The sequence below is a fragment of the Falco cherrug genome, chromosome 4, assembly GCF_023634085.1.
Source record: "Falco cherrug isolate bFalChe1 chromosome 4, bFalChe1.pri, whole genome shotgun sequence".
In the NCBI taxonomy this organism is placed as follows: Eukaryota; Metazoa; Chordata; class Aves; order Falconiformes; family Falconidae; genus Falco; species Falco cherrug.
Window position 1 is genome coordinate 50,920,626 of NC_073700.1, and position 27,288 is coordinate 50,947,913.

At 68.7% G+C, this 27,288-nt stretch overlaps 1 protein-coding gene across 1 annotated transcript; it reads left to right on the forward strand.

Moving 5' to 3' along the window:
- The first annotated feature begins 285 nt into the window (after nt 1-285).
- KCNH2 (potassium voltage-gated channel subfamily H member 2) lies at nt 286-27,250 on the forward strand. Its single transcript, XM_055709741.1, has 15 exons — nt 286-980; nt 1,741-1,971; nt 8,130-8,294; nt 8,547-8,987; nt 9,805-10,019; nt 20,200-20,625; nt 21,412-21,799; nt 22,820-23,019; nt 23,103-23,355; nt 23,442-23,635; nt 23,898-23,997; nt 24,084-24,362; nt 24,676-24,862; nt 25,007-25,178; nt 25,838-27,250. Exons 1-15 carry the CDS (start codon nt 905-907, stop codon nt 26,030-26,032), a joined length of 3,522 nt encoding a protein of 1,173 aa, XP_055565716.1. The 5' UTR covers nt 286-904; the 3' UTR covers nt 26,033-27,250.
- The last annotated feature ends 38 nt before the right edge of the window (nt 27,251-27,288 follow it).

Consider the following 27,288-nt stretch of genomic DNA (forward strand, 5'->3'; position numbering starts at 1 on the left):
GGCAAGGAGGGCAGGGCAGGGCAGGTAGGTGGGCCGGTGAGCGCTGGGGTCGCAGGTGGGTGGGGCTGCTGGGGGTGCCGGTGTGCCCGGCCCTGGGGCGCGGGGGGGGTCCGGAGGGTCCGTGCTTGCGGGGCGCGCCGGGGGACGGGGCCTATGGGCGCCCCCGGGCCGGGCGTGGCGGGGGGCCCCCTCGGGCTCCCCCCCCGGCCATTGGCTGCGGCCGCGCTCGCCCCGCCCCGCGGGCCCGGCTGTCAACACGCAGCGCCTGCCGCCGCCCGCCGAGCCGAGCCGAGCCGGGCCGGGTCGGGCCGAGCCGAGCCGAGCCCCGCCCCGCCGAGCCCAACCCAGCCCAGCCCTGCTAAGCCTAGCCCCTGCCGGGCGGAACCGAACCCAGCTGGGCCGGGCCGGGCCGAGCCGAGCCGAACGGATCCGGGCCGAACCCCTTGCGGGCCGGGCCGAGCCGAGCCGAACCGAGCCGGGCTGAGCCGAACCGAACGGAGCCGGGCCGGGCCGAACGGAGCCGGGCCGAGCCGGGGCGGGGCGGGGCGGGGGTTCCATCCCCCCCGGCCTCTCCTTGACTAAATAAGGCCGATGCTGCGACCGCCGCGGCGCGCACCCAGCGGGTAGTGCGGGGGGGCCCGGCCCCGGCCCCGGCCGGGCAGGGTCCGGCCCCGGCGGGGGAGGGCCCCGTCTTAACCCCTTGCGTGCTCCCCCCCCGCATCCCGCCTTCCCCGGGGCCGGGCCGGGGCCCCCCAGCCCCGCCGTAGCCGCCCCGCCGGCGCCGTCCTTGGCTCAAGGGCAGCGGGACCCCCCGCGGCGCGGGGCCGCCTCCCCCCCGGCCCCCCCCGTGCCCGGGGCCCGGCGGTGCGGCGCGGGCGGCTGCGCTGCCCATGGGACGGGCAGCATGCCGGTGCGGCGGGGGCACGTCGCCCCCCAGAACACCTTCCTGGACACCATCATCCGCAAGTTCGAGGGGCAGAGTGAGTGGGGCCGGGGGTGGGGGGGCGCCGGGAGCCGGGGGGGCGCCGGGAGCCGGGGGGGCGGGCGCGCGCGCGCATGGCTCCGCGCAGGGTTTGGGGTGCGGGTGATGAGGCAGCGCCCCGGCTCCTGGCCCCCGCCGGCCCCAGGGCGGCCGTGCCGGGGTCCCCCTGCCCCTCGGGGGGGCCCAGCGCCAGCGGTGATGGAGACGCCGGCGGCGGCTCGTCCGCCGCGGCTGCCGCCCGGCCAGGGCACCCCGGCTGTCCGCGGCCCCCCCGAGCCGTGCCGTTGTGCCGGCAGCGGGGCCTGCGGGGGGCCCCAGTGCTGGGGAGGATCGGGCACGGCATCCCGGCAGGGCTGGGCGGTGGCCCGGGGGCGATACCACCCCGTGGGGCTGAGCTGTGGGGTGTCACCGTGCTGGGGGACAGGCCATGAGCCAGGGGCTGGTGGCAGCATGGTGTCCTGGGGAGGGCTGGGCTGGCCCAGCTGAGCCTCTGTCCTCAGGCCGCGGTGGCGGGGGGGTCCCCATGGCGGGGGAGTCCCCATGGCGGGGGGTCCCCTCGGTGATGGTGGCAGTGCTGGCAGCCTTGGGGGGGCCCTCCAGGGAGTGAGTGGGGCAGCTTGCAGGTGTTCAGTCACTGGGAGCCCAGAGCCGTGGGTGGATGGAAGGATGGATGGATGGATGGATGGATGGAGCGAAGCATCCCGGTGGGGTGCTGGTCTGGGAGGGGCGTGAGGGAGTGACCCTTCCCTCTCCCCCAGGCCGCAAGTTCATCATTGCCAATGCCCGGGTGGAGAACTGCGCGGTGATCTACTGCAACGACGGCTTCTGCCAGCTGTGCGGGTACTCACGGGCGGAGGTGATGCAGAAGCCCAGCACCTGTGACTTCCTCCATGGGCCCCGCACCCAGCGCGGTGCCGCTGCCCAGATCGCCCAGGCGCTGCTGGGTGCTGAGGAGCGCAAGGTGGAGATCTGCTTCTACCGCAAGGATGGTAGGGACCTGCGCCATGTGGCCGCCGGCGGAAATTGATGGTTATTTGCGTGGGGGTGAAGGTGGCTGTTCGTTGTGTCATGGGCAGATAGACCCTCGAGTTGTGGCCATCCATCAGCTGTGCCGGGCCCTGCTGCATTGTGGGTGGCATCAGCGTGGGTGGGAGCCTGGCACCAGCAGCTGGTGCCTGTGTGCTGAAGGGCAGCACCTCTGGCCTCGCAGGTGGGGATTTGTCCTGCCTCACTGGCACTACTGGAGCTCTGCCGGCTGCCCTGGCTGCTGCCCTGACTCGCAGCAGAGCGATGGTGCTGGGGGCACCAGTGGGGTGCCAGGAATCCATGTGCCATGGGGCTGCAGCTGTGGGGTGGGAGCAGCGTGCTGCGACCCAGTGGGGGATGACGTGGGGTGTGGGGGCACTGCGCTGCCTGCCAGCAAGGACATGGGGAGCAGTGGGGGGACATGATTTGGAGCAGCGTGGTCTGAGTGCTGGGGAAGCGGAGGGGGGTAGCAGGGTGGCAGCCTCTGTGCTGCTGTGCTGCATGGCTTTGCTGGCCTGGGCCAGCTCCTGCCCCACCAGCAGCCACTCAGCCTGCCTTGTCCTGGGGGTCTGGCTGCCCCATGGCTGGGTGGGATGTGGGTGCTGCGCTGCACCCAGCCCTGGAGCAAACCACTGAGGCTGTGGGGCTTAAGCCTGCAGTGGACATCGCAGTGCTGCCACACCGGAGAATGTGGTGCATGGGGGGGGTCACTGGCCAGGCTGGGCACAAGGGCCGTGCTGCACCCCCTGCCTTGCCCCAGCGCTGCCAGTCCTGGGGGTCCCTGTGCCAGTGGACGGTGACAGCAGGTGGGTGCAGCTCCACGTTGGCGGTGCTGGGGCTGCCCCGCACCGCAGCCCCATTTGTGCCTCCACCAGGTGTCCCGGCTCTCATGGCAGCTGTCCCGGCTCTCGGCACCCGGCCCTGGTTCCGGCGGCAGAGTAAACAAAGCTGGTTCCCAGCTGCTGGCCCCATGTCGGCTTTGCCGGCAGCCACCACGTGCTGCAACGATGGCTTTGGCTTCCTGGTGCCACCTGGCCTCTGGGGTGCGGGGTGCCAGGGGTCCCGGCTGGGGTGGCTGCCAGAGGCTCTGAGGACTGAGCTGGGGTGGGAGGACACCCCAGTCCCTGCCGTGCCCCTGTCCTGCCGCAGCTGGCTGCGGCTCTGCGGTGCTGGCCAGGCAGCTGGGCACTGTGGTGCCTGGCACAGCCAGGGCTGGCAGCTGGGGCAGTGGCGCCAAGGCGGGCGTACCTGGTGCCAGTGCCCTTTGGACCTGTGCATGGTGCTGGGTTCTGGCAGGGCACAGGCAGCACATGGCTGTTCCCTGCCAGCAGTGTGGGCAATGCTTTGTTAGTTCTCATTAGGGCTGTGCTAATTACCCTGCCCATTGCTTGCTGGCTGGTGTGTGCCAGCAGACTGGGACGGGGCTCAGGCTCCTGCTGGGGCCCTTGCTAGGACCCCCCAGCTGCTGTGCTTGCAAGCAGCACCCGTGCCCACCTGCTGCCTGCCTGCACTTGGTGCCTCCAGCCCTGGCTCTGGGCAGTGGTGGGCAGGCTGAGCCAGCAGCCCAGGGGTGCCTGTGCCCCTCAGCTGCCAGCCAGGATGGGACGAGGTGCCCCATCTCCAGAGAGCAGGGGATGAGATCTGTGTCCCCGGGCCGGGGGCTGCGGCCCTGGCACCAGTTGGGGGATCTGATCTGGGCTTGTGCCCCCCCAGCACTAAGGCTGCCAGGGCAGTGCTGCAGCAGGACAGCTGTCAGTCCTCTGCCAGCCCCCTCCCCAGCCTGGGCTCTTGGGTGCTGCTGTGAAACCTGTAAGCAGGCGGGATGTAGGGTCCTGGGGGTGATGTCAGTGGGGTCCCCTAGCCCAGGGCCTGACTTTGCCCTGGATGGCAGGGCTGACCCCGAGGGGGCAGCTCTGTCCTGCAGCCCCAGACCCTGGGTGGGGATGGGGCTTCCCCTGCCCACAGGCCAGCGGGGGCACCCAGGGCATGTGGCAGCAGGTGCTGGCAGTGGCTGGTGCTGCAGCAGCGCTGCCCGTGCCATGTCCCTGGGGAGCGTGGTGTTTCCGATGGGATATTTATAGGCAGCAGCAGTGGCGGGTGTGTGCAGTGGCTGGGGAGCTGCTGCTTAACTCTCTCTGTCATGGCCGGGACCTCCCTGGGGCAGGGGGCCAGGATGGGGGATCTGTGGGGACCTGGCTGCCCTGGCCCACGGGGCAGAGCTGCGTGGGGCAGGGGAGTGGGCAGGAGCAGCGTTGGTGGCAGAGTCCCACTGCCCTTGGGGTATGGGGTTTTCCTGTACCCACAGATTGGCCCTGTGTCCAGGGGGCTGGTGTGGTGGGTCCTGGCTGCAGTGGTACCACTCATGGGCATCCCCTTTGCAGTGTGCTGCAGTGCTGGTGCCGCCTGCCACGGTGGGGCTAGCACTGGGGTGGGGAGGCTGCCCACCGCACTGCGAGAGCAGGCACCGGGTGCTTGGGAGGTGGGGTCCCACCTGCTGCCTCTTGCTGCACTGGGGCACCTGAACCCCGAGCAGGGACCCTGCTGCCACTGGCTGTGGCCTTGCTGCTGGCCCTGGCAGCCCCGGCATCTCCCTGGCATGGCTGCCATTGCTCATCCCATCCGTGCCTTTGTGGTTGTGCTGAACCCCGCTCCGCTGCCCTGGCATCCCCCTGGCACCAAGCCCTGCCACAGTGCCCGGCCAGCCTGTCCTGGCACGGCCCTGGACCGCCATGGTGTGGCACACGGAAGTGCCGTGCTGTGCTGCAGGCAGGTGGCTGGGCCCTGCCGTGTCGCCAGCCGCTGCTGCAGCCATTAGTTTTGAGCGACGTTGTTTATACAGCCCTGGTGCTGCCAGGGACGCCGGAAGGTCGTGGGAGCCACAGAGGAGCCAGGGCCCTGCGGGGACAGCCTTGGGCACAGGGGCAGCTGCTGTGGTGCCACACCACATCTGGGGCAGGGAGTGGGCAGAGACCCCTGACACCCATGGCTGGGGAGGCTGATGGCCTGGAGCCAGGGCCAGCTGCAGCAGCGCCTGTCCCTGTCTGCTGGCACAGGCTGGGTGCTGGCCTGGGAGCGTGAAGGAGCCGGATCAGGCCCCCAGTCCCCACCAGCCTGGCAAGAGCTGGCGCAGCCGGGTGCAGGTGCTTGCCCTGCGCTGGTGGGGCTGCCCTGGCCCAGCCAGGCACCGCGCTGGCACCGCACTTGCAGCTGGGTGGCCATGGGCCAGTAGTGCTGGTGAGGAGCATCAGTACACGGTGGCTCCCGCTGGTGTTGCCAGCGCTGCCTGGGCAAGGTCATGTCCTCACCGCGGTGGGAGCCAGGCCAGGCGCCAGCAGCCTCAGCCCCGGGGGGTGGTGGCAGGCAGCATGCCAGTGCCGGCACGGTGGGTGCTGTGGGGATGGGGATGCCAGCGGGGTTTGCATGGGGGAGCATGGAGGTGCATGTGTCTGGGTGCCCCTGCCTGGCCTTTGGGTCACAGCACCGTGGTGCAGGGTGTGGGTCCCACGGCATGGTGGGGGCTGTGCAGCAGGGAGGGGTGCATGGTGCGGGCTGAGCTGTGCCATGGGGTGCCTGGTGTGGTGTGGATGCAGGGTGGGGTGGGTGGTGTAGGGTTGCGCGGTGCTGGGCAGGGTGTGGGGGTGTATGATGCAATGTGGGGTGCAGGGCGCACAACATGGCACAGTGCGTGGTGCGTGATGTGGGGGTGCACAGTGCACTGCAGGGCGCAGGGGTGTCAGGGTGCTGGGTGCTCAGTGTGGTGCAGGGTGGGGGCACAGGGTGCTCAGTGCAGGGAGGGATGCGGAGTGCTTGGTGCATTTGGGGGTGCACGGTAGGGGTACCGGGTCGGCGGCAGGGTGCTCAGTGCTCCCGGTGCTGCCCCCTGGCGGTCGTGGGGAGCAGCTCAGCCTCAGCTTGGCGGGGGCGGGGGCTGCAGCGTAGGGGGGTGCATGGATTTGAGGCGTTGGTCTGGAGGTGTGTGGGTGCATTTGGGGGGCGGGAGCAGCCTCCCCCCCGCGGGGTACATTCCGTCCCTGCCACTCGTGACTGCAGTCCCAGAGGCCGGGAGGGCCCGGGGGTGCAAGAGCCCCCAGACCTACTAGGGCAGGGACGGCAGCCACTTTGTGCAACTCCTGGCGCAGGGCCTGTGCCGGGCTGGGCAGGGTACTGGGGGTGTGTGGCCAGGGGAGGGGGACGTGTTGCAGGGCTGGAGGTTGCTGGGGTCTGGCTTGGGGGGGATGCTGGGAGGGGGGCTGGGGGATGCTTGGGGGGGGAAGTGGGATGCTGGGGCAGGACAGGGGGATGCTGGGGGGGGGAGTGGGATGCTGGGACAGGACAGGGGGATGCTGGGGGGGCAGTAGGATGCTGGGGCAGGACAGGGATGCTGGGGGAGGCAGTGGAATGGTGGGGGGGGATACAGGGGGACACTGGAGGGGCAGGGGTCTCAGCACAGCCCCCACCTCTCCCCCCAGCCAGTACCGCAGTACAGGCATGTGTAGGTCTGGTGTTTTGGTGCCCTGAGCCCTCAACCTTCGCCCTGGGCATCCCTGTGCCCCAAAGCCCTGCACCCCATTTCCCCACGGGCAGCTGGTGCCGGGAGGGCTGGAGGCAGCTGGCAGCTGGACCAGGGCGCATGGCATGGCATGGCGTGGCCGTCCCGTGGCGCCGGCAGCTGCTGCCCGCAGCCATATTTAGGCATAAAGCCGGCACAGCGGCGGTGCCAAGGGCCGCAGCCCCTGAGCTCAGCAGCTGGGCTGGGGGGGCAGCCGACGGGGGTGCTGCACACCGTGGGGGGGGGTGTGACCTGGGCTGGCCAAGGCCACGGCCAGACTCAGGACCCCCTGCACCTCTCCAGCCCACGTGGGTATGGGTCCGCATGCCTGCAGCCCCAGGGGTGCATGGGGCAGGTGCTGGGGGACCCTGACTCCCCCCGGAGGCCCTGCCGGCAGCAAGGTGAGGTGCATGCACCCGGCGCGGGGGTACTGCCGTTGCCCCTGCCCCGGGGCCGGCCGCCTGCAGGGAGTGGGATGGGGCTGCCACGGGTGGGAGGGCCGGAGGTGCCCGTGGCCGGTGCTGGCATGCATCCCAGTGTGGGGGATCAGGGGTATTAGGATTTCCCGCAGGAGCTGGGTACTGGGTGGGCGAGGATGAAATAAAGCTGCTGGCGGCGCAGGGTGGCCATGTGTCGGTGCCGCTAATCCCCCTGCAGCGGGTGGCCCAGCTGGGGACCCTGCTGTGGCCCATGGCGTGCCATTCTGTGCCCTGGTGTGCCATGCCCATGGCATGCCACATGCCTCCTGTGGTACTGGCCCCCTGCCCACAGCCCCACGTGCGGGCAGGGATTCCCCATGTGGGGCTGGGGATGGTGCCGGCGCCAGCTGGCGCCTGCCGTACTGGGCTCCACGGCGCAGGCTACCGGGCCCGCTGCCAGCTGGGGGGATGCCGCGTGGGGGTGCAGTGGGGGCTGCGGCTCAGAGGAGCCGCGTGGTGATGATGCAGCGCTCTGGCATTATGTGCTTGTCACCCCATCCCGTGTCCTACTGCAGCCATTGTAGGTGCTGGGGCGTCACTGGGATGCTGGGGGGGGGGAGGCGGGGGGGAGCTGCAGAGGCCACCCCATGCATCCCCAGGGTGGACAAGGACTCCTGCAGAGGGAAGGGCAGTGGCTCCGTGGGGAAATGGTGGGGATGCGGGATGCTGGAGCCGTTACCCTGGGCTGCCTCTGCCCCGCCTGCCCCCACCCCCCCCCCCCCCCCAGCTGAGTTTGCAGCTGTGGCAGCAGGATTAACGCTGCAGCTGTTAACAAGTCCTGAGCAGCTTAAGCCTGGCCTGGCACCCTGGCTGCCCCCAGCGCTGCTTCCACCACAGCCCCCACCTCCTGCAGGCCCCACGCTCACCCCACATGCTCTCTGGAATGTTTTTGGGGGGCTCTGGGGAATTGAGGGCCCCTTCCACCCTCTCGTGCCTCAGCGTCTCCCTGTGATGTGGCTGCAGTGGGGCTGGCATCCTGCTGAGTCAGCAAGTTCTTGCCCCCCACCCCCCACCAGGGCAGATGGCAGCAGGGGGTGCCCAGCAGGGATGGGGGGCAATGCTGCCACGGTGCTGAGCACCCCCTGCACCATAGGCAGCTGCTTCCTGTGCCTGGTGGACGTGGTGCCGGTGAAGAACGAGGATGGGGCCGTCATCATGTTCATCCTGAACTTTGAGGTGGTGATGGAGAAGGAGCACCCAGGCTCGCCCGACAAGGATGCCAACCATTGGGTCACCCCCGCCAACTGGTTCCCTGCAGGTAGGGCTGGTGCCAGTGCATGTGGCATGACTGGGGGGACCTGTGCTGGCACTGCCGTGCCAGTTGCAGCACCGAGTCCTACCAAGGTGGTGCTGATACTGCTACCACTGACCCCACATCCCGGGTGCTGTGCCAAAAGCGCTGTGCCACACAGCACGTGGCGAGGGCAGTGGGTGCCCAGGTCGCCAAGCACCCATGGAGTGGGTTTGGTGGGTGGACCCCAACCCTGACCGTGCCCCTTCCTCCCTCCAGGGCGCAGCAAGTCCTTCAGGCTGAAGCTGCCGGCGCTGCTGGCACTGGCGGGCAGCAAGCAGTCACTGCCGCAGGAGCCACCTGACGCCGTTGTCGTGGACTTCTCCAAGCAGAGCAGCGAGTCTGGTGCTGAGGAGGCCACCTCCTCACTGGAGCCCAGCTGCCTGGGGGGGGCCCAGCCTGAGGACCAGGCAGCACTGATGGGGGACAGACCCCCTGAGCCACCCGTCACCCACTCCTCGCCATGCGCCGACCGCCTGGCCCTGCACGCCGCCTTCTCCAACTGCAGCCTGGCACGGAGCCGCTCCCACGAGAGCATCCACAGCGTGCGCCGTGCTTCCTCCGTTGACGACATCGAGACCATGAAGGGCGAGGGTGACAAGCGCTGCCACAACCGCCACGCCAGCACTGGCACCAGCATGCATCGTGGCTCCAGCACTGGTACGGCACTGCTGGCACACCGCGGGTGTTGCACACACCAGTGCCAGCACCTGCAGCTTCTTGCCCCGGCGCAGCGTGTGGCCATGGGGTGAAGTCATTATGGCTGGCAGCTCATTAGGGCCAGGGCCATCTCCTGGCACGCAGGGTGCCGGGGCAGCTTTCAAGCGCAGCCGGAGGGAGCTGCCGGCAGCTTGGCAGCAGTGCCAGCACGGGGTTGCCGCGGCACTTGTCACTGTCAGGCTCCTCATTGCTGTGATGCTCTGCGCTGCCGGCAGCTCCGGCGCCTGGTGGGGCCCGGCACCTGGCATGGGGTGGGCTGGGGCAGCCTTGAGCCCCGCCCCCCGCCCCGGCACCAAGCCCCGCCCTTGCGTGGCAGGGACCCCGGCGCCACCCTGGTGTGGCTGCCCAGTGCACACCCCCTGCCTGGCTGCAGCGCATGGGGTGAGGGGCTCCCTGGCTCCCCTCATCGCGCAGCCCCCTGCCCCCCCCCGCGGTGCCCGGCCCCACCTGCTGCAGCCCATGATCCCCTTGGCAGCACAGAGCCACCAGCAATTGCCTCGTTAACCCCCAATCCTGCTAAGTGCATTAGGAAGGGAAAAATAATTATATTAATGGTAAATGATAGCAAGCTGTTGGGTCACAGCCCTGCAGCGCCTGGCTGGGGGTGCTCCCCTGTGCCGGGGCCTCTCGCTCCCTTCATCTGCCATCATGACCCCCTGAGCCCTGGGGTTCCCTGCTCCCCTCGCCCTGCTGTGGGACCCCAGCCCTGGGGAACAGCGGGGCTATGGTCCCCTATGGTGACAGTCCCCGTGCCCAGGGGCCATGAACAACGTCCGGAGTGCCCTGCTGAACTCCACCTCCGACTCGGACCTGATGCGCTACCGGGCCATAAGCAAGATCCCCCAGATCACCCTCAACTTCGTGGACTTCAAAGCGGATGCCTTCCTGGCTGCACCACCCGGCGAGAAGGAGATCATCGCCCCCACCAAGCTGAAGGACCGCACCCACAATGTCACCGAGAAGGTCACCCAGGTGAGCCCACCGGCACCTGCCACGCCAACGGAGGTGGCTGGGCAGCGCCAGAGGCGGTTGGGTGGGGCTCGGGGTATGGCCAGAGCCCAGAGGATGCTCTGCACGGCAGCTGGCTGCCGGAGCTCGCAGGGATGTGTTGGAGTGTGCAGGATGATGCTGGAGCATGCAGGGAGGAGCTGGAGCTTGTGGGATAATGCTGGAGCTCTCAGGGTGATGCTGGAATGTGCAGGCCGATGCTGGAACACACAGGGCAATAATGGAGCTTGTGGGATGACGCTGGAGCATGCAGCATGATGCTGGAGTGTGCAGGGAGGTGCTGGAGTGTGCCAGATGGTGCTAGAGCTCACTGGGAGGTGCAGGGGGCTGCAGGATGGGGCTGGGCGCTGCAGGAGGGAGCCGAGGGCAGGGCCGGGTCCCCACGGTGCCCTGGCCCAGTGGCGTGCTGGGGGGGCTGGCTTGAGCAGGGCATGCTGGGGCAGGTTGGAGGTGCAGGCTGGTGCTGGTTGTGCCACATGGCCTTTGTCATTCCCCCTCTGAGGTCCAGAGGGTCCCCATTGCTCCTCGCCCCCGGGGCAATTGGCTGGGGTGGTCCTTGCCCCTTGTGTCAGGGCGTGAGGATGGGTGGGATGGATGCCATGGCTGGGTGGCATGTGGCTGGGACAGACTCCACATGGCACATGGGATCCCCAGGGGGCTCCTAGTGGGGAGGAATGGGGCAGGCGCCCCCTGGGACTGGAGCATCCCTCGGCCCCGGCTCTGTCCTGGTGAGGACACAAGCCCCAGCATCATGGCAGGCTGTTCCATGCCTCCAGCTTGCCACAGCTCGTGCTGGGGGTGCCCAGGGGGCTGGCAGTGGTGGCTAATCCTTGGCACGTTGTGTAACTGCCATCTGGCTGTGGGGAGCAGGCGGCGGTGGATGCTTAATTACACCCTGATTCTGGCTCCAGCTAATGAACTGAAAGCTGCTGGGGGCTGCTGGGCTCCCGGGACCTCTGTCTACCCTCACAGGGAGGGCTGCCCGGGGGGGTTGGGGGTGAGGTTGCAGGGACGGGGAGCTCTCCCTGTCCCTTCTGCCTCATCCCCAAGCCACCCAGGCAGCCCCTTGACATCCCCTCTCCCCAGGGGCCCCAGCAGCTGGCAGGGGATGGAGCTGCTTGGGTACGTCTGCCCACGCTGCTGGTCCCCGAACAGCCCCGCCCCCTGCCCTGCGTCTGCTCGCACAGGTGAGGGGGGCCCCATGCAGGACCCCCGTGATCCCATGGGGAACTCCCAGCCCTGCTGCTGGGGCTCCTCTCCAGGCAGTGCTGGGGTGGGCACCCAGCCCCTCCCCCCTCGCGGGGTGCTGGGGCAGCTGCAGGACCCCTCTGCGGGGCTGGGGACCCCAGCCCCACAGACACAGGGGTGGGGCCTCCCCAAACTCCCTCAAAGCCCCCCAAACCCCCTCCCCACTCCTTGTGATGTTCTGGCTGGCCTGCCCTGTTCCTCTCCAGTGCGCTAACAAGCAAAGCATCCTGATTGCTGTGTAATTAATTCTGATGCTGTGGTGGCTGCTGCTGTGTGGGCAGGCAGCAGCCTGCACCAAACCTCGGTCGTTCCCTCCTGCCCGTGACCGGCATTGCCACGCAGTGCCCAGCGGGTGGGGGGGCACAGCAGCCCTGGCCCATGGTGCCAGGCCAGGGGTCTTGGCTGCGCCTCGGCTGCGCTGGGCTCCCTTGGGCGGGAGCACCCACCACCTCCCCGGGGTGGGGTGGAGGTCCTTGCTGTCCAGTGTGTGCCTGCTGTGGCCTGGGGGACACCACATGCTGGCGTGGCATGGGGAGTGGGTGGGCCACGTAGGGGTGGCCACCGTGCTCAGGACCTTGCCAGTGGGTTGTGGGGCAGCCCCGGCTCAGGCGCAGTGAGCCACCGGGCTGGCAGCACTGGAGGGGCCAGGGCTCCCGGGCAGCGGCACCATGAATCACCCACAGTAACGGCAGGTGAAGGAGCCCACGCACTGCCCGCTCCCACACCGCCTGCTCCCGAAGCCCATGAAGGTCACCACACTGCTGGGCCTGCCAGCTCGCCGCGGCCAGCGTGCTGTGCCAGCCTGGTGGGGACAGGGACACGGACGGGGCCTGGCGTGGCTGCGTGGCTGCGTGGCTGGCGCTGGGTGGTGCGGATGGGGAGGCAGGAGGCCCCACTGCCACGCTGGGACGGGCTCTGTGGCATCTCGGCAGCTTGCGGCAGCCCTGGGGACCCCCAGCCTGCTCTGGCAGGAACCCCTGCCCACAGTGTGGTGGGACAGTGCTGGTGCTGGGTGCTGCCGGCACCATGCTGACTGACCGGCCTGGACAGAGCGGGTCTCCGGTGTCGCAGGGCAATGGAACATGTGCCACTGCCTGCTGTGACTGTCGTGGAGGCTGGGGCGGCACATCTGGGGGGACCCCCAGCCCTGCTCAGGGCTAGTGGGTGCCCCTGCCGGGACACCGGCTGGGAGGAGTGTCATCGGGAGTTGCCACAGGCCCGGGGCTCGCTGGCTGGTGGTGGTGGGCGGGAGTAAGGGTGGGGGGCGCAGGGAAGACCCCAGGTGATGGGGCGGGTGCTCCCCCGGACCCGCTAGGTGAAGATGCTGCCCCCCAGGGCTGCCCCTCGGCGAGGGGAGCGGGCAGAGGCGGTGGGCAGGCGCAGCAGTGTCTCGCTGCCAGGGCTGGGCAGCAGCCAGGGACACCGGGCACTGGCAGTGCCGGGAACCAGCCGGGGGGGGCTGCCAGCGCCTCACCATCCCCACCCCGCAGCAGATGGGGCTGGGGGGTCCCTGGGGGTCCAGGCTCTGCGGGCAGCAGCAGGCAGGGGCACCCCAGGGAGTGCCCCCCCCTGCCCCCCGTGCCTCAGTTTCCCCGCGGGGGGTGTTTTCAGTCCCTCCCCGCGGCGTGACGGGCCCACGGGGAGTGGCGGAAGCTGGAGCCGGGGGGGCGGCGGCTGCCGGGCGGGGAGCGGGACCGGCGGAGGCGGGCGGCGGCGGGGGGGCTCGGGGGGGCGCCCGCCCGCTCCATCTGCCGCTAGCTCGGGCAGCGCCGGGCCGGGCCGGGCTGGGCTCGGCCGGGCCGGGGGGCGGCGGGGGGGACCGCAGGGCTCTCTCCGCTGATCGCGACCATGGCCCCGGCGCGGCGCGACAGCGGCGACCGCCCCGACGGGGAACGGAGGAGCGACCGCGTCCGCCGCGCCGTCCGCATCTCCAGCCTGGTGGCCCAGGAGGTACGGGGGGGGGTACGGGGGGTTGTCCCGGGCTCCCGGGGCTTGTCCCGTCGCGAGTAGGTGTGGGTGTCCCGGGGCCGTTCCCACGCTGGGTTGGGGCGCAACCGGGATGGGAGGGGGCACCAGGCGTCGGAGCAGGCGGCGGCCGCGCTCCGGGGGGCTGGGGGGCAGTGAGGGGCTGAGCATCCTGGGGGGCCGGGGAGCCGCGAGAACTGTCGTGACAGCCGGGCTCCCGCCAACTGCTGTGGGTTCCGTAAGCCAGGGTGGCAGGGGCACTGCCCACCCACGGGCACGCTGCCGGGCTCGGTGCTGCGACCGGCTCTGCCACGGCGGCTCTAGCGTGGCCGTGGCAGTGGCAAGGGGTGTTGCCAGCTGGGGCAGCATCGGGAGTTTGCAGTGGCTACCATGTCCCCAGGTGGTCCCCATGGCTGTCCCATCGATGGTGGTTTGTGGCACAGTGGCTGTGGGCTGTGTGGGTCAGCCCCGGGGACCCTGGGTGTCTGCGTCAGCAGGTGGGGCTCGGGTGTTGGGGCGGACGCACCGCCCCGTGGGGACGTCACCCCGTCACAGGGCTCGTCACCCCGCTGTGCCACCGGTACCGCAGGGTGTCGGTGCTGCTGCTGTGCTGTCCGTAGCAGGGTGCCTGCATTGCCTCCTGGCCTAGGGTGGCCACCCATCCCTGGCGCCCATGTCGGGGGGTGCCAAGGGAACCGCACCGCTGCCGCAGCTCAACGCTGTGAGTACCAGCCACTGCTGCCGAGGTGGGGACAGTCGGGTGTTGGGGTGTCCCCACTGCTGCAGCACCTGCCGTCCGCACTGCCAGGGCTGTGCTGGTGCCTTGCCAATGGCCGGTGCCCACTGCCGTGGAGAGCGAGTTAGGTGATGCGGGCACTGGCACCTGTGAGGGTGGCAGGGGTGTCACAGCTGGTGTCAGGCACCTGCACTTGTGGTGGCCACTGCAGCTGTGGGGCAATGTGGGCCCTGGGTGTCAGTGCCTGTCCTGCTTTGGGTGTCCCCAAGGGTGCTGAGTCCCCCATAAGCGCTGGTGTGGGAGCTGTCAATGCTGGGCAGCACGGCATTGTTTGGTACCACGGATGCTGCGGTCAGTGCGTGTTGGGTGCCGGTGTTCTGGTGTTGGGTGTTCTGGACAGTGCTGGAAACCTGCTGGTGGGGGGTCCCTGGGCAGGTGTCAGGTGGGTGCTGGTACTAGTGTTGGGTGCCTGTGTTGGTGCTGGTGGGGGGTCGCTGTGCAGGTGTCGGCTGAGTGCCGGTGCCAGTGTTGGGTGCCTGTGGCTGTTGGGTACCTGCAGGTGCAGTTGTTGGCTGCCGATGTGGGTCTTGGGTACCTGCGGGTGCTGGATGTCGGTATCAGCGCGTGGATGCTGGGTGTCTGGTTGGGGGTGTCTGTCAGTGTGGGTCTTGGGGTCCGGGGGGGGTACCAGCACGTTGACACCTGCCTGGTCTTGGTGCCGGGCAGTTTTGCCATGGTGCACAGTGTCTGCTGGGGTGGGGGTTATCAGGGTGCTGGGTCATGGCAGGGTGCAGGTGCACCAGTGTGCCAGGTGGCAGTGGCTGGGGGTGCCTGGGGGTGGCCCCCGGCCACGGGTTGGGGTATTTGTGGCAGCAAGGGGGCTGTGCCCCGTGGGCGCGGGTGTCTGGGTCGCAGCAGGTGCCGTGCTGGGTGTCTCCGGGTGTGCGGGCTGGGTGTTGTGTGCCAGTGTCACAGCAGGTGTCGGTGTACGTGTCACCGTGAGTGTGAGGTGCTGCGTGCCTGTGCTGGGGCGGTGTATGTGTCACCGAGTGTCGGCACCACCAGTATCTGTGTCACGGTGACTGATAGGTGTTGTGTCACCGCCAGTGGTCCCACTGCCTGTCGGCATCATTGGTGTGGTATCGTGACCTGCTGGGCTGGTGTGGGTTGAGGGGCCACGAGGTCGCCATGTGCCAGCCCCAGTGTGGGGTCTGGGCTGAGGGTCTGTGCCCATGGGGTGGGTCAGGTGCTCTTGTTGTGGGTGCGGGTCTGTGACGGTGCCAGCCATGGGGATGTGCTGTCCCCATGGCTGGGGGGGCTGGTGGCTGTGCCCCTGCCATGCTGGGAGTCCCCAGCTCTGCCTGGGGCTGAGGCATGGGCTAGCACCAGGAGGTGGGGGAGCCAGGGCTGCTTCCCACTAGCAGTGCAGCCTTGGGGCTGGGGCCACGGCAGGGAGGTGGCCAGATGCTGGGGGTTGATGGTGTGTTTGGGGGAGTGGAGTGGGGTGGGGTGGGGGGTGTATCCGTGGGGCTGACAGTGCCTGTTCCCTTGTGTCCTTCAGCCATCCGTTCTCAGCTGCCAGCACAGCCAGGGGTTTCCTCAAATGGGATTTTTTTTGGGGGGGAGGTGTCCAGGTGGGAGAGGGGTGCAGGGTCTGTGCCACCCCTGGGGATCTGGACTTCCCCCACTCCATGCCCATGGGGTCCGGATGATCAATGTGTGCTGGGGTTTGGGCAGGGGTCTGTGGTACCATGGTACCTGCCACGTCCCTGGGGGTCTGGGGCTTGTGCAGGCTTTGGGGCCCTCTACCGCCATCCAGCCCCCGGGAGGTCCACCCTGCCCCACACAGCGTGATCCCGTGTGGGAAGGGGCATGCGAACGGCCCCTGTGCTGGGCAGAGGGGAGCAGCATGGGGGAGTCTTGGGCAGAGGGGTCACACCAGGCTGAGTGGGGACACGGTGCTGGTGGGGCTGGTGGGGCTGGAGGAGGCAGAGTGTGGCACTGCTGGGGCCGTGGGCAGCTGCCCGCACTGCCCGTCCTGCCTGCTGCAGGCAGGGATTTGTCCCAATTTGGCGCGGCAGCTGCGTTAATTTTAGAGGCAGGAGCCGGCTGGCTGTTGGAGCCGCCCCCCCCCCGGCCCCCCTGCCCTGGCTAAAAATGGAGCCGGGCTGGCAGAGCCGCAGCTTAAAGGGGCAGCCGGGACCGGGCCACAGGCGGCTCCTGGGGCTGGGGGCCACGGCTAGGAGACCCCCAGGGCCCCCACCCGCCATTGGGTGTGCTGGAGCCTGGGGCGGGGGGGGCTGTGCCCCGCGGTACCTGCGCTCCTGTGGTGTCCTTGACCCTATGTGTCCCCGTGGGACCCCAGCCCCATGTGTCTCACAGCATCCTCACCCCCTGTCCCCCCTCACCGTACCCATGACCTCATGTGCCCCCGTGGGAGCATGACCCCATATGGCCCCACATCAGCGTGATCCCATGTGGGAAGGGGCATGTGAATGGCCCCTGTGCAGTTTCAGCACGCAGCCCCCCCCCAGCAGCGCCGCCGGGACCACCCACCGCGCGCGCCGCACGTGTGGCCTCGTCCGTCACCATCACGCGGTGCGTGGGGACACGGGTGCCAGCGGGAAACCCCTGCGCGTGGGTGGCGGCGGGTGAGCCAGGGCCGACGGGAACTGCGGCGCATCCCCGGCGCTGCTGCCGCATCAGTACGGCAGCTCCTGCGGCGCCGTGCCACTTCCCCGAGCTCAGCCCCGGGCACCACGCACCCCGTGAGGCCACTGTGGCACCTGGGGACGGGGGGTGACACTGGCTGCACGTGTACCCTCCGGCGACATCGCTTGCTGCCCCGTGGCCCGAGGGGGTGGCGGTGGTGGTAGGAGGGGATGTTTTGGCTGAACCGGCGGGGTGGGAGCCGTGTTCCCCAGCCCGTGAGCACCGCGCAGGTGCCCGCGTTGTGTCCGCGGTGTGCTTGCACGCCGTGATGCCCTGTTCACCGCTGCAGGGCCAGGCTGCGTCCCCCCGTGCCAGGCGCGGGTGCTGGCACTAGTGCGGTGCCCGGTTGGCCGAAAGATGCTGATGGGGTCAAGATGCGTCCCACCCCGTGCCGTGACAGGACAACTGCCGCCTGGGCTGGCTGCCTGTGGCCACCCGCGGCCGCACCAGGGTCTGCGCCACGGCGGCCCCGTGGCCCCGCGCCCGGCCAAGCGCCGCGCCGTGCGGCGCCGTGCCGTGCGGTTCCGTGCCGTGCCGTGCCGCGCCGTGCCGCGCCGCGCCCGGGTGCGGGGGGTTAAGGGCTGGGGGCAGCACCGCCGTCCTGCGGGAGCGGAGCAGGCTGGGAAAAATTTCCGCCCCAATAATTTTCCTCTCGTCTGCCGGTGGCGCGTGCCGCCTCCCGCCGCTCCCGCCGAGCCGACCCGCGAGGCGCGCCCGGTGCCGGGGGCCGGAGGGGCGGCGGGATGAGCACGGGCGCCTCCGGCGGAGGGCCGAGTGCCCGGTGCCCGGGGCGCGGGTGGCGGGCGGGCGGCAGGGAGTGAGCGCCGCCGGTGCGCCATGGGCCGGGGCCGGGGCCGCGGGCAGCCGTGAGGATGCTGGCGTCGCTCCTGCAGCTGCTCCAGGAGTTGCCGGGCCCCCCCGCCGCCCCTCCCCGGGCCGGAGCAGGACCCATGCCCGGCATCTCCCTCTGCGGCACCTGCCTGTGCCTTGACAGCGACACGGCCCGCTCCGCGGGGCAGAGCCAGGAGGAGAAGGTACCAGTACCGCCGCCGCCCAGCCCCGGCGAGGGGTGGTGGGTGCTGCCACACGGGTGGCAGGAGGGTCCGGGTGCTGTGCCTACCCCGGGGGACCTGCATCCTGGTGGTGGCCGCGGGTGGGCTCGGGCTCTGTCCCCCCATGACTGCCACCGGCTCTGGGTTTGGGGTGGTTATGTAAAGCTGCCTCTCGCTCTGACCCCCGCTCGGACCACAGCCCCCCGGGGCGACCCGGCACGGGGAGCCCTCCCCAGCCCCCCCGGAACGGTGGACCCCCCGGGCTGGGGGCTGGATGGGGCCCTGCCGCGTGCTTGTGCGGCCGTGGCGCAGCTGTTGTGATGCGGCCGGTGGGCAAGCGCCCGGCTGCTGCGGGCACAGGCAGAACGGCACGGCACGGGGGGCGGGGGCTGTGGCCCTTGGCCGTGGTGGGGTGGTGGGCAAGGGCTGCGGGTCGCCCCCGTCGCTTCTCACCTGCGCCTCGGGGCTGTGCCTGCTGCCAGCTCCCTCGGTGGCGGTACGGGGACACGTGATGGCTGAGAGCGGGACAGCACAGGGAGCGACCCCCTCAGGGACTCCCAGGGGGCCCCCGGGATCATGCTCCCAGGCTGTGCCCCCTCAGCCGGGCAGGGCTGTGCCGGGTGTCCTGCCACCTGGTGATCTGGCATCACCCCGGCTCCCACCCCTGCCCTTGGGTACCTGGCGCTCCGTGTGGAGCCACTGGATGCAGCCGGTGGCCACCAGACCCCGGCTGCCTGAGCCTGGCAGCTGCTCTGAGCGGGTCCCGTGTGGCTGGTACCATGCCCAGCCTGGCTCTGCCTTGTGGGGCCCCGGCACCCTCTCCCCACCGCAGGGCCCCTCTGCCCCCCGGCACCCACTCACCCGGTCCCTATTTATAGCTGGTGCCCCTCGCCCCACAGCCAGTACATCTAATCCCCATGCCAGGCGGCTGGGACGGATGGGCACAGCTGCCGGGGCACAGTGGTGCCCCTCAGACCCCTGTACTTGGGCTCTGCCTGTGCATGCACGTGTGTGTGCAGCAGGGATGGGGTGGGCAGCGGCCCTGTGGGACCCAGGAGGATGGAGTGCAGTGCTGAGGGCAGTGGGATGCCGTGGGGCAGGCGAGGCAACACCTGGGGGGGGTGTGCCCCCCCATATGTCAGTACCGTGCTGGGGTGTTTTGCATGCCAGCCCTCATTTCTATGGGTGCTGCCTGCCCATCCCTGCCTGGGGAAGGACAGGGTGGGGGATGGCTTTCAGCAGGCAGCGTCCTGCTGAGGATGCGGGAACTGTCCGCACCCACTGTGCCCACTGTGCCTGCTGCACCCAGCTGTGCCTGCTGCACCCCACTGTACCAGCTGCACCCTCTGCACCTGCTGCACCCTACTGTGCCAGCTGCAACCACTGTACATGCTGCACCCCACTGTGCCCTCTGCACTCGCTGTGCCTGCTGCACCTCGCTGCATCCGCTGTGCCAGCTGCTGGAGTCCCACTCCCTGAGCTGGGACCTGGCTGGCAGCAGCCCCAGCCCTATAGCCCAGCCCTGTGGCGTGGCCGGGGCTCTGTGATGCTTCTGCCAGCTGGCCTGGCACAGGGACAGGCTGGGGCACCCGTGGCAGCCCACAGCTGCGTCACTGTGTGCCTCTGGGGCTGCCGGCCCCAGTCTGGCAGCAGCTGTGCCAGGGTCCTGCTGGAGCAGAGCTCTGGGGCGGCTGCTGCCGCTTTGGAGGTGGCATGGGCAGGGGGGCACAGGGATGTGCCTTGCCGAGGGGTAGCATCGTGTCCGTGCAGGGAGGTGCGAGTGTTTACAGGGGGAACTGCACCTGGGCAGCACCGGTGGGGCAGGGGGGCTCGTGGGTTGGTCTGCGGTGTGGGGTGGCTTTTTTCCAGCCGTGCCTGCCAACTGTCTCCTCCGCATCCCTCACCGCCAGCTCTGGGGTCATGCTGCACCCCATAGAATCACAGAATCGTTGAGGTTGGAAAAGAGCTTTAAGATCACCAAGTCCAACCATTAACACTGCCAAGCCCACCGCTAAACCATGTCCCTAAGTGCCACATGTACACTTGTCAAATCCCTCCAGGGATGGTGACTCCACCGCTTCCCTGGGCAGCCTGTTCCAGCGCTTGACCAGCCTTTCAGGCAAGACATTTTTCCCCATATCCAATCTAAACCTCCTCTGGCACAACTTGAGGCCATTTCCTCTTGTCCTGTCACTTGTAACCTGGGAGAAGAGCCCGACGCCATGTCGCAACAGCCTCCTTCCAGGCGGTTGCAGAGAGCCATGTTGTCACCCCAGAGCACCCTTGGGTCACTGGTACCCACCAGAGCAGCCCTGGCCCAGGGATACTCTGTCTGTGGCTGGCAAAGGCAACTCGGGGGGGCTGGGGGGCTCAGCCCCATGGGGCAGCGGGGAGCTGCAGGAGCTGAGCCCCTGCCCACCTGCCTGCCCAGGTGCTGTCGCTGGGTGCCGATGTCCTCCCGGAGTACAAGCTGCAGGCACCACGCATCCACAAATGGACCATCCTGCACTACAGCCCCTTCAAGGCAGTGTGGGACTGGCTCATCCTGCTGTTGGTCATCTACACGGCCATCTTCACCCCCTACTCCGCCGCCTTCCTGCTCAATGACCAGGAGGAGGTCCAGCGCCACAACTGCGGCTACTCCTGCAGCCCCCTCAACGTCGTCGATCTCATTGTGGACATCATGTTCATCATCGACATCCTCATTAACTTCCGCACCACCTACGTCAACTCCAACGAGGAGGTGGTCAGCCACCCTGCCAAGATCGCCATCCACTACTTCAAAGGCTGGTTCCTCATTGACATGGTCGCTGCCATCCCCTTTGACCTGCTCATCTTTGGCTCTGGCTCTGAGGAGGTATCAGCTGCCCCACGGAGTGCCACAGTGCCATTATGGCACTGGCTGCGCCATGCCCTTTCTGGGCTGGGTGCTGTTTCAGTGCTGGGTCCTCCCCTAGGGTGATGCATGGGGGGTCCCGTGTGTGCCCCCAGGCTGGGGCTGGGGCCCCACTGTGCCATGGTGGGTATTAGGGCAGTGGGTGCTGTTCCCCAGGTGCCGAGTCCTCCCATAGGGTGATGCCTGGGGGTCCTCCACACACCCTGAGGCCAAGGCTAGGTGCCTGTGGTGCCACAGTGGGAGCCAGGGCAGTGGGTGCTGTTCCCTGGGTGCCAGGTCCTCCTATGGGGTGGTTCCTGGGGGACCTGCACATGCCCCCAGACCAAGGCTGGCACTTGCGGTGTCATGGGGGGTGCTGGGGCAGTAGGTGCCAGGGAAGGCACAGGCAGCATGTGGCACTGAGCGCAGGTGCAAGCGAATCTGGGTCTGGCCCTGGGGGACCCCCACCCCCAGCACTGATGGAGCAGTGCCACGTGCAGTGGGGGAGTGGGCTTAACTGCCACCCTGCCACGCACCTCTGTGGGGCCCCCTAGCACCGGGGGGTCTTTCCCCCAGGGGTGTGTGTGGGTGGGGCACTGGGGTCACCGGAGCCTGAAGTGGGGAGAGGGGCCAGGGCTGCCTTGCCTGCAGAGAGGCTGGGGGGTCCCCGGGTTGGGGCAGGCCGCCCCCTCTCTTCTGGAGGGCTGGGTGGGAGTCTCTGTGGCAGTAGCCCTCGGTGACCCCTGCTGTGGCCCCCCTCCCCTGCAGACCACCACGCTGATTGGGCTGCTGAAGACGGCACGGCTGCTGCGCCTGGTGCGGGTGGCCCGCAAGCTGGACCGCTACTCAGAGTACGGGGCAGCCGTGCTCTTCCTCCTGATGTGCACCTTCGCCCTCATCGCCCACTGGCTGGCCTGCATCTGGTACGCCATCGGCAACGTGGAGGGGCAGCGCATCGGCTGGCTGCACTCCCTGGGTGACCAGATCGGCAAGCCCCTCAACGCCAGCAACCCCCTCTATGGCCCCACCATCAAGGACAAGTACGTCACTGCGCTCTACTTCACCTTCAGCAGCCTGACCAGCGTCGGCTTTGGCAACGTCTCCCCCAACACCAACTCCGAGAAGATCTTCTCCATCTGTGTCATGCTCATTGGCTGTGAGTGCCCCCGGCGTGCACCCTGGCGGGCTCGCTGCAGGGGCTGTGGGGGGCACATGCCTGGAGGGGGGGGCGGGGAACTGCAGGCACACATGTGCGCACGTGTGTGAGTCTGGGGGTGTGTGGGTGTCCGTGTGCGTGGGCATCCATGTGAGCGTGGGGGTGTGTGTGCGTGCAATCATGTGACTGTGTGTGTTGGGGGGGGTGTGAGTGTACATGTGCCTGTGCATATGTGTGGGTGTACATGTGAGTGGGGTCATGCGTGTGCAAGCACATGTGAGCATGCATGCACGTGTGTGGGGGGGCGTGCATGTGTGTGTGAGTATGCATCCATGTGTGAGTCCATGTGTGTGTGTATACATGTGCGTGTGGGACCATGCACGTGTACGTGTGGGCATGCATATGTGCATGTGAGCATGCATGTGTGTGTGTGTATGTGTGAGGGTGCATAGGTGTGGGTGTGTGCGTGTGTGTGGGGGGGGTGTGAGTGTGCATGTGTGTGAGTGTGCCTGTGCACATGTGAACATCTGTACATGTCATAGAGCATGTGCACGTGTGAGCACACACTGCTGTGCCTCTGCACGCGAGCATGTGTCTGCGAGTGTGCGATGGCCAGAGCACGTCTATGAGACAGCTCTGCATACACGTGCGCGTGTGTGCACGGCTCAGTGGGCTCACGGGGTGCCTGCAGGCCTGGGCACCGCTGTGGGTGTGAGCACAGCAGTGAGGGTGGGTGCAAGGGTCACAACACCAGGGGGAGCCCAGTGGGACCCCTCGTGCCTGCCAGGGCTAGGCAGGGGGGTGTGCTCACGTGTGTGCGCAGGGCTGCCCAGGGCAGGGGGGGCATGTCTGCAGAGGTGTGCCCCCACAATGATGGGTGCCCCCCATGATGGTGGGTGCCCCGATGATGATGGGTGCCCCCACGATGATGGGTTCCCTGCACCCTCAGCCCCCATTGGCGGGGGGGGTCTGGGGGAGCGGTGCTGGGGGCTGCCCCTCACACTGCTCACCCCACCGCAGCCCTGATGTACGCCAGCATCTTCGGGAACGTGTCGGCCATCATCCAGCGGTTGTACTCCGGCACGGCACGCTACCACACACAAATGCTGCGTGTCCGCGAGTTCATCCGCTTCCACCAGATCCCCAACCCGCTGCGCCAGCGCCTGGAGGAGTACTTCCAGCACGCCTGGTCCTACACCAACGGCATCGACATGAATGCGGTGAGTGCCTGGCAGCACGGCTCCCCCCTGCCCTTCTGTGTGCCCCCATCCCGGCACCCTGTGACCCCCACCATGTCTCACAGGTGCTGAAGGGCTTCCCTGAGTGCCTGCAGGCAGACATCTGCCTGCACCTGAACCGCAGTCTGCTGCAGAACTGCAAGCCCTTCAAGGGGGCCACCAAGGGCTGCCTGCGCGCCCTGGCCATGAAGTTCAAGACCACACACGCCCCCCCCGGGGACACGCTGGTGCATGCCGGGGATGTCCTCACTGCCCTCTACTTCATCTCCCGCGGCTCCATCGAGATCCTGCGTGGGGACGTGGTGGTGGCCATCCTGGGTGAGCCCCGGGAGTCCCCTCCAGCCCCGGGCACAGCCGTGCCCCATGGGCTGACCGCCCCTCCTCACCGGTGCCTCCTCTCCCAGGGAAGAATGACATTTTTGGGGAGCCGTTGAACCTGTACGCACGGCCAGGGAAGTCCAATGCGGATGTGCGGGCGCTGACCTACTGTGACTTGCACAAGATCCACCGCGAGGACCTGCTGGAGGTGCTGGACATGTACCCCGAGTTCTCCGACCACTTCTGGTCCAGTCTGGAGATCACCTTCAACCTGCGCGATGTGAGAGGCTGCAGCGTGGGGCACCCATCCTGCTGGGCCGGGGGGGAGTCCTGAGCAAACTGGGGGTTCGTGGTGTGGGGCGTGCTCAGGGATGGGGGACACTCACACTGGGATGCCCACCGGCAGTGCTTGGCTGATAGGGGGACACGGCACCAAAAGCCCCCCAGCGTCACCCCACCAGCTTCCTTCTGCCCCCAGTCCCTGCCAGCCTGGGGGTGTTACACCTGGCTTTCCCCCCAGTCTCACCCCCTGTTCCCCGTAGACCAACATGATCCCTGGCTCCCCGGGCAGCGATGAACTGGACAGCGGCTTCAACCGCCTGCGAAAGCGCAAGCTGTCCTTCCGCCGGCGCACAGAGAAAGGTGAGGCCGGGGGGTGGTGCACCCAGGGGGCCGGGGGGGGGCCGGGCCCCGGGGGGCCATGGTGACCCGACATCTGTCCCCCGCAGACGCGGCCAGCACCGGGGAGCTGCGCAGTGGGCAGAAGACACTGCGGCTGGGCAGGAGCTGCCAGGCGCCTGGTGCCCCACACGGACCGGCCGAGTGGGAGCCCTGCCACTCCAGCTCGCCCTCCGGCTCCCCCTCCAGTGACGAGGACGAGCTGCCCGGGCCCGGGCCGGGGGCCACCGCACTCTCGCCCTTCTGCAGTGCCCGCCCAGGCAGTGAGGCGCCTGCACCCACCGAGGCCGAAGAGTGCAAGGGCAGCGATATGTGCAATCCCCTCTCAGGTGGGGATGGGGACCAGGGGGCTCAGCGTGGGGGGGTCCCTGGGGTCCCCCCGCTGTTCTTCCCCTCCTTGCTTAGGGCTCTACCAGCCCCCGCTGGCAGCTCCCGAACCCCCATACCCACAGTTGCACCCACCCTCTGGATCCCCATTCCATGCAGCCCCTACCCCCCTGCACCCCCTTTGCTTTTGCATCCCCATGGCATGCCTAGGGGAGCGTCTGCCTGCTGGGATGCATCCCTCCCTGCTCCCATGCATCTGCCAAGAGACCCTAAGGCCACTGATTCTCCCCCCACCCCCTGCTGCTGCCCTTACAGGAGCTTTCTCGGGGGTCTCCAACATCTTCAGCTTCTGGGGGGAAAGCCGGGGGCGGCAGTACCAGGAGCTGCCACGCTGCACCATCCCAGCTCATGCCGCCCTCAGCATCCCGCTGCCATCCATGAACCGCCGCCAGCGTTCTGAGGTGGAGATGCGCCTTGACCTGCTCCAGAAGCAGCTCAACAGGTACTTGTGGGGCTTTAACGGCAGCACGACCACATGGGAGCCCCCCAGTCGCTCCCAACGGGGCGATTAGGGGGCTGCCATGAGGTTGTGCTGCCCCACGGCATGCAGTGCTCTCCATATACCCCGATGCATGTTTGTCTGCAGGCTGGAGACCCGCATGGCCACAGACATCAGCTCCATCGTGCAGCTGCTGCAGCGTCAGGCTGCACTGGTGCCGCCCGCCTACAGCACGGTCTCATCCCCCCACCAGCCCCCCGGCCCCCCGTGTCCACTGCAGCCTGTCCTCCCCATCACCCCCATCCAGCCGCTTTCTCAGGTGAGTGCAGCCTGCTCCCCAGACCCCCAAGTTTGGGGCAGTCCCTCTCCTGTGCCCCATCACCCCATCTTCCAGCTCTACTGCAGGTTGAGGTCATGCCTGAACTTCCCAGGCTTGGGGCAGCCCCCTGCCTGTGCCCCATCTCCCTGTCCTCCAGCCCCACAGTAGGTTGGGGTCACCCCTGAGTCCCCCAAGCTTGGGGCAGCCCCCAGCCTGTGCCCCATCTCCCTGTCTCCCAGCCCCACTGCAGGTTGGGGTTACCCCTATGCCCCCCAGCTTGGGGAAGCCCCCCTCCTGTGCCCCATCACCCCATCTTCCAGCTCCACTGCGGGTTGGGGTCAACCCTGCACCCCCAGGCCTGGGGCCATCCCCCTCCTGTGCCCCGTCTCCCTGTCCCTCCACCCCACTGCAGGTTGGGGTCACCCCGAGCCCCCCGGCTCGGGGCAGCCCCTCTCCTGTGCCACATCACCCTGTCTTCCAGCTCCACTGTGGGTTGGGGTCGACCCTGCGCCCCCAGGCTTGGGGAAGCCCCCCGCCTGTGCCCCTGCCCCACTGCCCACCGGCACAGCCTGGCGCTGGGTGGGGGGCACACCGAGCCCCCTCTCCCATGTCCAGCTGCCCCTGCATGGTGCTGATGCCGGCTGCCCTTGCTCCCGCAGGTTCCCAGCTACCCGGTGCCGCTGGAGCTGCCGCGCACCCCGGACCCCCACGACGAGCCGCCCCCGCCGCCGGACGTGGTGCTGCTGGTGGAGCCGGCAGCCGCCGCCCCCCGTCGCCGCTCGCTGCCCGGACAGCTGCCCCCCGCGCCCGGGGCACAGCCCCTGCACAGACACTGCTCCGACCCTGGCAGTTAATGGGCAGGGACGGGGACGGGACCCCCCGGCACAACGGGATGCGGGACCCCTGTCCCAGGACGCTGGCCAGGCCGGTGGGCTCCAGGCCTCCGTCCCCCACGGACAATCCCTCCCGCCGCTGGCAGCCCACGGGGCGGGGGGCAGCGGGAGCCCCTCGGCTCCCCCACGTTAGTTAGCTGGCCTAACCCGGGGGACCAGGCCCCCCGCCCCGCCGCCATGCCGGCGCTCCCAGGGCTCGGCCGGCGGGACTGTCGGACGTGTGCTGCTCATCGCCTCCCCTCCTTCCTCCTCCTCCTCCCCGTAGTGCCGCAGCCCCCTCCCCAGTGAGACCCCCGGCCGGCCGGGGCCGTGCTGCCCCACGGCCAGAGCCCTCCTGGGGACACGGGGGGCAGCGTGGCAGGGGCGCATGGCAGGGGCTGCACACGCGTGTGTGTGCATTGTGTGTTTCCATGTGCTGCGGGTCTGCTTGCCTGCACTCGCCTTGTGTGTGCCTGCGTGCATGTGTGTGCACATGTGTGCGTGTGCGTGCACATACCCATGTCCAGCGCCCCAGGATGCCGCGTGTGTCTCGGGGGGACTCCCGCTGAGTCAGGATGCCGGACCATGCTCCTGGGCCAGCCTGTGCCTGTGTGTATGTGTGCGTGTGTCCATATGTCCACCCAACCATGCTTCCCCGCTTGCCATGGCATGCGTGTGCACGTGTGTGCATGCATGTGCGTGTGCACACCCGTGCTCGCTAAGCCACAGCATGGGGCAGAGGTGAAGTGCATGGTGGGTGTGTGGAACCCCTCCAAGCTGTGTCCCTGTCCTTGTCCCAGCTGCAGGTGGCCCTGCTGGCCGGGGAAGTCTGTATGCCCACAGGACAGCGCTGCGTGGCTGGGGGGTGCCCCCCTTGCCAGCCACCGGTGCCCCTCCCCCAGATCCCTGGAACACCCCCCCACAGCTGGTGGCAAGGGCAGCAGGGTGCAGCCCCCCCAGCATCGCCCCAGCCTGCGGTGCCACCCTACACACAGGGAAGGGGACACCCTGGCAGGGAGGGGGGTGCAGGCAGGGCTGGGGGGCTCCTGCCCACCCACCCGCTTGCTCGCTGGCTCCTGGTAGTGTGTGCCGTGTTTGTGCCGTTGTCCCGTAACCGGGTGCCATGTGTGCCCGACCCCGCTGTTTCACACAGCCCTGCATGTCGCCTTCCACGGTAGGTGCCCCCTGCCTGCCCCCCCCCCCCCCAATAAACCGGACAGACACCCCAGCTCTGTGTG